This window comes from Cucurbita maxima, unplaced genomic scaffold (assembly GCF_002738345.1).
Source record: "Cucurbita maxima cultivar Rimu unplaced genomic scaffold, Cmax_1.0 Cma_Scf00012, whole genome shotgun sequence".
Taxonomy (NCBI): Eukaryota; Viridiplantae; Streptophyta; class Magnoliopsida; order Cucurbitales; family Cucurbitaceae; genus Cucurbita; species Cucurbita maxima.
In genome coordinates this window covers 3,011,821-3,019,117 of record NW_019272028.1, presented here as the reverse complement: position 1 = coordinate 3,019,117, position 7,297 = coordinate 3,011,821, and the positions used below count along the sequence as shown (strand labels likewise).

Genomic DNA, 7,297 nt, shown 5'->3' with positions numbered 1-7,297 from the left:
AAAAAAAAAAAAAAAAAAAAAAAAAAAAACAAAAGATAATACACAGTCCAGCTTACCTGGCTAAGAAGCTTTGGCTTGTCAACAGTTGAAAATATCACTTCATGTACCGGTACGTGTGAAATACCCTGCCTGCATTGTGCTTTTATCAAACATCTTAATTTCTTTTTACAGAGATGGCCAGAAATAATTATACGTAAAAAATGAACCCTAAGGAGAACTACAAGAATTTTCAGCATGATGAATCCACAGAAATACCAAATACGAACAGGCTTATGATAAATCATAAATTTCATTTTCTTCAATTAAATTGTACCTCTTAGAAAAACTTTCCATAAGATATCTCCCATCCATGGCTTTTGAGTTCTTTCTAACATCCAGTTTTAAGTCCTCAAGCTTGGAACAAGGCTCAAAGTCAAGTATATTGCCCCTTATTCTGCAAATCAATGATTAAGAAACCAATTGACATAAATTATTTGTTGAAAGGAAACAAGGTGATTGGAGAGAGGGCAGCAGGGAGGGGAGAGGCAGTTGGCCTGTTGATGAACATGCAATAAGCCCAAAAATCACCTCTTGTGTGACACTGGAAAACTTTTATCAGCTGCCTCATTAGATGAACCACTTAGAAGAATACTATCAAGTTCATCATCGTCATTGCCATCTGTTTTAGTACATATGTGCTACAAAACAAAAAGAAAAATGTAGAGCAATAAAACCTCCGACCTGTGAACCTTTGGGGAAATGAAACAAAGTGATTGGAGTGAGGGCAGAGTTGCATGGGTATAAGAGAGATTAATACAGAGTATATCGATACGAGAGAACAAACATGTGAACCTTTGGGGAAATGAAACAAAGTGTTGGAGTGAGGGCAGAGTTGCACGGGTATAAGAGAGATTAATACAGAGTATATCGATACGAGAGATTGTTTCAGAGTTACAAGGGTACAAAGAATCATTACGAAAAAAGGACAATAATTTCATACCTAAATGCAACGGGACAAGAGAAGAATCAAAATACAAAGATTTTACATCGACATTTCAGACCACCAAGTAAATATCCTCCTATAGTCTATATCCAGATAATCAGTTTTCAGAAAATCTCTCATTTCTCTTGAACCAAATGACTGAACATAATGCAAAGTTTTCAGAATCCCAAAACAACTATTTCCTTATGATTGTCCTTAAATTCAAAATTATCATTAGATCTATTTTGGCATGTGGACTACCAGAAAATAAATAAATAAACAAATAAATATATGATAAAAGGAAAAAAATTACAGTACTTTTATATCTTACAAAATATGAATGACCAATGCAGCCACTAACTTATAGAACAGCTTATATCAATCAATATTCAGGAAAAAACATAAATCGTTGTCAAATATATAACGTATTATCTTAATTCTTTTGTACAACCATCTGACTTTCTTCTGTTCAACCATATTGCTGAAAATCCAGACAACCACATTCTAGATTCATTTTGTATGGATATTCGAGAAGATGCAGGGGCTGGGGAGGATTATATTTAACAAGCAGAATAGCATTCCTACCCTCCAGGTGCCACCGATGGCAATTTGATGCAGTCGATCGCAATGTGCCATCCTCAGTTTTTTTTCTCTGATATTAGGAAGTTCGACCTTCAGCAGTTGTGGTTATGACCCCATACACAGTAATTCCAACTTGTCCCTCTCTAACTAGTCATCAATAGGAAACTGATAATATCTCTCTCTTTCTGCAAGCATTTTTCTAATTTTTGCCTCAGGTTATATGTTTTCACCATATGTTTGGGATAATCACACTCTATGCACAAAACTATAAGAACGTTTAGAACCAAGCAACAATACCCATTAGTTTCCTCCACAAATTTAACAGATAGAATTGAAAAAATACCTCGAGAAAGCGAATGTGGTAAACAGGGCACTTCTCTGGATCCTTTGCTAGAGAAAGAAGATTTTGATGTAACACAACATCTTCCACCTTTTCCATGTTAACATCAAGTCCATAACTGACACAGAATAATTATCAAAAACGAAGTTAATAATTTAAGAAGAATGGAGTAGACCCTCCCTACCCAAAAATACCATATAGCAATGTGATTTTTATAGGTTTTACTCCTATACTTGTCTGCCATTCAGAATTCCATCTTCTATTTTCCAATGAGAAAACACAATCAAAAAGATCATAAAGTAGAGGATGAAGATAAGCCATAAGCGCCAAGCCCAAGCCATTGGATTATTATTTGAAAAAAAACTGAAGTAATTTTTTATAACATTAGTAAATTTCTTATCCAAAAAAGTCTGAGGTGACACAATACAAGTTTAAAAATTCAATAGTACTTCAAGTCTTGATCCTTATGTTCGAAAAATCTGCCTTTCTTTTCCACTCACAAGTACTACCAAAGAGCTCAGCAAGCATAAGAGATGTGATAGCAAAAAAAGTTAATCATCAAAATAAAATTTAAAGCGCTTTAATCTGTTCCCCGTGTCTCCAAACAAACTACTAAATACTTTCAGTTCTCATCTAAATTTCAGTAACTTCATCAGAAATACATCATTTTCTAAAGTCAGAAGATGCACTGATGAACTTGGAACATATTAGTTATGTAGGGAAGAAAATGTTGAAATGTGAAGGACTTTTTTTAATGGAACAACTAAGGCAATAGCTACAGTGATGACAAGTAAAAATGCTTCCCAAACTCTGAATGGAATCAGAGAAGTACTTTTATTAAAATGAACTCATATAATAGAAGTGAAACGTTGTGAAAGAATAAAAAATACAAGTGCAATATATGACCCTTAGCTAGCATGATGAATAGAGACTTTATCTTATTAAAAGGTCCAGTGAACAAATAGGATGATCAAGTTGAGGGCAACCTCGTCTTCCCCTAACGTTCTTTCAAGGCCAAAGCAAAAGTTCAGTGAACCTCACAAAGATCACTTACGGTTACTCCTTGCTCTTAGAGTGAATTTTCTTATAAACTTAAAAGCTAAGTAGCTATTGACTGTTCGTGGTAGGATGAGCCTGAACTTTTTGTTTTCAAGAAGTGACACCATTTAGGATCAAATTTCTCACCTCGGCCATTGAATATCTAGGAAAGAAGAACAATAACTCACCATTTATGGAAACAACGTTAGAGGGCTCTTTAGAATATTATGTATCAGGACCATGACTGACAACAACACTTAAAAAAGATTCATTGGTATAAACTGAACATTTTACATGTTGCTATGAACACTAGTTCTAAATTCTAATGCCTAAAGTACCAGTCAATTATAAGCATCTCAAATAATTATGTGCCTCCAGCTCCAAGGAGCGTTCATGTAAAACAACTAACCTTTCTCTTGACTTGAATATAAATGGTTATTTTCGTAATCAATATAATTGTATTCTACAGCATATCAACCTTCAATCAAATTACACATGAACTCTCGCCTTCATCCATATCATGACTACACCATTGTTCCTTCATTGTTTGTAATATTTAAGGACTAAGTTGTTAAGCTGGGAAGTTCAACCTTACTACAAACAAGTAAAAATTCAATCCAAATTTAATATATATCGTCTAGTAATAATTATTTAAAAAACCAATGAAGTCACAATTAGCCATTCAATTTCTGAACACGCTTTTAAAATATGACCTAAATTTTAAAAACTAAAACAAGCAATTAAAAAGAATCCGTTCTTTGTTATCAAAAACAGAAAATTCAAAAGAGAAATCGTCATCTCACGAACCTTCACAGCATCAGAATACAACATATCAATTACGCAGAGGTAGTAGGATTATGACAGACATGTGATAGAAAGAAAAAATCCCCCCACCAAAATCAGGAATCACTAATCAACTTCCTAATTCAGTTAGACAAACTACATCCACTACAAATTCCTAGGAAAAAATGGAAAAGCAAATAAAGCAAGGATGCAAAAAGCACTCACACCATTAAAGCAACTCAAAATCAAACACAAAAAGAGAGTGAAAACACATAGAAAACAGAACATAAAACAAAGCTAGAAACAAAAAGTCAAAAATCCAAATCAGAGTTAAAAATATAGAATGAAACTACCTTGGAGGCAAGCGATTGAAGTGTGCATCCAAGTTCTCACGAAACAGTGGATTAGAAGCGGCCTCCTCATGTCCACTCTCAACCAACCGAGTATAAACATCGTTCCGAATATCGTGGACACCACAGAAGGCACCAAAGCATCGAGGCGGCGAAGAACTCTCTCCAACACCTTCAACGAAATCCATATCCACTAAGGAATCAACAGAGACGAGGAAAAGCCATTAGGAAAGAAAGCGAGATAGGGAAAAATTGGAGGAGAAAGGCAGAGAAGAAGATTAGGATATTTATTGCTCAGTAGAGAGGATCTTTGACTGCTGAAGAATCTTGAGGAAGAAGATGGACTGGTTTGGTTATTTGAAGTGAAGAGGGAGGGCAATTTCGTCATAAAGATGTTGAAATTTGAGGCCAAATAAATTAGCGAATTTCGAAGGTTGTTTTAATACTTTCTATTTATACTCAGGAAGTTGGTGCAGAATGGAAATGGATACTGGATAGAGTCTGTATAAGGCTGACGTGTCAAAAACGAAGAATGTTCTGTTTAATTGTCGAAAATACCCTTCCATTTTGCTTTTAATTACGAGATGATAATTAAAGTCCCCACGCGGTTCTGTAATCTCAACCAGTTGGCTGCAGGTCATACTGTCTAATTAACAGCTGTAAAATCTGAGATCCTCATAAATTTTTACCATTAACTTTTTAAAACTATATTCTTTTAATTTTAATTATAATATTTCCATATATTATAAAAATATTTTTTATCTTTTTAAAAATATTTATTGGTATTTTTAAGTTTTTAAGACCGGGTTTTAATTATTAAAAAAAAAATCAAAACTCTAATAGAGTATTTATAAACATTATTTAAAACCAACCAGCAAAAATCTGGTCGATAATTCATCATTAACTGTGGGTCTTTCAGCCACGACTTGTACTCCAAATTGAAATACCTGTTGAAGAAGATTATTAGGAGTCAGTCTCACGTTTGACTAATTTAGGGAATGATCATGAGTTTATAGGTGGGGAATACTATCTTCATTGTCAGAAGACATTTTGGGAAGTCCAAAGCAAACTCACAAGAGCTTAGGCTCAAAGTGGACAATATCACACTATTATGCAGAATCGTGATTCTTAACACTAACCATAGCCAATAGGATTTAAATTTATAAATTTTATTACTCGACATTGTTATGAATGAAAGATTTTCTACGTTGTATAAATTGTGAAATATGATTGATTGAAAGTCATGTATATCCAAGAGCTCAAAGTATAAATTCCAACGCTAAAGTCGCTTACTAATTATTCTTAATTTTTAATAATTATTATTATGAGAACATTTATTAAGTCGAGTGGTAATAGATCATATAAATAAATAAATATGTGAAATAATTAATTTAATTATCTTTGCGTCCTCACAAATATCAAGATATTTTCTCTCCTCAACCCTATACTCACAAAATCAAATACCATAAATAAAATATTATTTTAGTCACAATCTAACTTAATCATATTGGTTTGTCCAATTATGCCCTTAAATTGTGAAAATACCATTTAAACCCATGCACTTTCAAATGTAATATTATTTTATTTTAGATTTTTCAATTTGAAAGTACAACAATAAATAAATAAATAAAACAATTATATAACGATATTTCTACTCCACAAGAGTTTTAAAAGCAATTACACTTTTCTCATGATTATTTTTTAAATAAATAGAAAATTTTAAGTAGACATATTTTATAATTTAGACTAAAAAGACCAATGGGGGTAGAAACGTAAATCTAACACCTGACGTGGCTTTCTAGGAGATTCCAAAGCGGAATCACGTGATTCGGGCGATGTCGGCTCTCCTTTCATTTTCCGTAAGAATATTCAATTACTTATTTTCTGGGGCCCACCCTTCCACAAGTGTATGCCCTCCCGACCATTTCTTTTTTTACCCCCAAAAATATTACATTAATTTTAATTAATTAATTAATTTTTTAATATTCTCGACCGCGAAACTAGCTCATAGCTCGTAATTTAGAAGATATTATATTAAAAAAATACATATTTGTTATTATATTTGATAATTATTTTCGAGGACAGTTATGTAATTTTGCTAATTAGAAATTATTTAAAATTTTATTATTTATATTTGGAGATAGAGTTATATAAATTTATAAATGATTATTAAAGGCATGTATAATTAAGCATTAATAAAAGGCGGTTGATTCAATAATTTTTCATTAGCATCACATGTGAACTTAAGATTGTACTCATCTTCATTTCTCTTCTCTCTCTTCCTTCCTCCTTGGCAAGAGCACACGGCGCAACATTCTTGATTCCAGCACATTTCCCTCTCAAGCGCGAATCCTCGGGCTAGCCACTCAGGTTCCGTCTTCATCTTTGTAACTGTCTCTTTCGTTTACTTTACGTTTTTGAGATCTGTTTCGAGTGTAAGTTTTGATTGGTTTTTGAGATCTGGAATAGAAACAAAGAGGAAGAGTTGTTGAGAGGAAGATTAGTGAGATATGGTTGGCAGCGCGATGGGGATGAGTGAGAAGAACGGTGCGGCTGAGATTTTGATCGGAGATTTGGATCCCAATGGTGTTTTTTTGGAGTCTCTGAGCAACGGCGTGGATTTCGATGGAGAACATCATGCGGAATTGAAACAGAATGGGAAGAGGGAGATTGTGCTCGGTAGAAATGTCCACACTACTTGCTTCACCATCACTGAGCCAGATGCCAATGATGAATCCACTGGTGACAAGGATGCTTACATGGCTAGTGTGTTGGCTCGCTATAGAAAGAATCTCGTCGAGAGGACTAAGCATCATTTAGGTTTTTTAGTTTCTTGAAACCTCTGTCTTGTTTCCGGTTGCGAAATTGAAATGTTCGTTGTTCTGATTTGGATTTGTATTTCTGATCTGTGTTTTAGGTTACCCTTATAATTTGGACTTCGATTACGGTGCTCTGGGTCAGTTGCAGCATTTCTCGATTAACAATCTCGGCGATCCGTTCATTGAAAGCAATTACGGTGTGCACTCGAGGCAGTTTGAGGTTGGGGTTTTGGATTGGTTTGCTCGTCTTTGGGAGATTGAGAAAAATGACTATTGGGGTTACATTACAAATTGTGGCACCGAAGGCAACCTTCATGGGATTCTCGTCGGGTTAGTTTCATTGAGTTTGATTTACTCTTATGTACGGTGTTTATGTATGCTTTTTTAGCAGTGTTGTATCTTTTTTTTTTTTTTTTTTTTTTTT

The 7,297-nt window shown here is 33.9% G+C and overlaps 2 protein-coding genes across 9 annotated transcripts in view; one reads left to right on the top strand and one right to left on the bottom strand.

Annotated features, from left to right (window-relative positions):
* LOC111487211 (serine/threonine-protein kinase STY46-like) overlaps positions 1–4,478 on the bottom strand; it is a 15,361-nt gene extending 10,883 nt beyond the window's left edge. For 4 of the 7 annotated variants that reach the window (XR_002719006.1, XM_023134525.1, XM_023134526.1 and 1 more), the window contains exons 1-5: positions 4,058–4,478; positions 1,887–2,001; positions 568–677; positions 314–433; positions 57–129 (exon numbers count right to left, since the gene is read on the bottom strand). Coding sequence is in view for 6 of the 7 variants with exons in the window: in XM_023134525.1 (XP_022990293.1) it covers positions 57–129; positions 314–433; positions 568–677; positions 1,887–2,001; positions 4,058–4,242 (603 nt within the window). In the remaining variant the exon portion in view is untranslated. Of the gene's footprint in view, positions 1–56; positions 130–313; positions 434–567; positions 678–1,546; positions 1,748–1,886; positions 2,002–4,057 lie in introns of those variants that run through there. The other 3 variants (XM_023134527.1, XM_023134529.1, XM_023134528.1) reach the window with 3 other exon arrangements.
* A 1,787-nt stretch (positions 4,479–6,265) lies between these two features.
* Positions 6,266–7,297, top strand: part of LOC111487232 (serine decarboxylase) — a 4,534-nt gene continuing 3,502 nt past the window's right edge. Inside the window, exons 1-3 of one of the 2 annotated variants that reach the window (XM_023134570.1) lie at positions 6,266–6,424; positions 6,524–6,874; positions 6,972–7,203. In XM_023134570.1, the coding sequence (XP_022990338.1) occupies positions 6,565–6,874; positions 6,972–7,203 (542 nt within the window). In that variant the 5' untranslated portion in view covers positions 6,266–6,424; positions 6,524–6,564. Of the gene's footprint in view, positions 6,425–6,523; positions 6,875–6,971; positions 7,204–7,297 lie in introns of those variants that run through there. The other variant, XM_023134571.1, reaches the window with a different exon arrangement.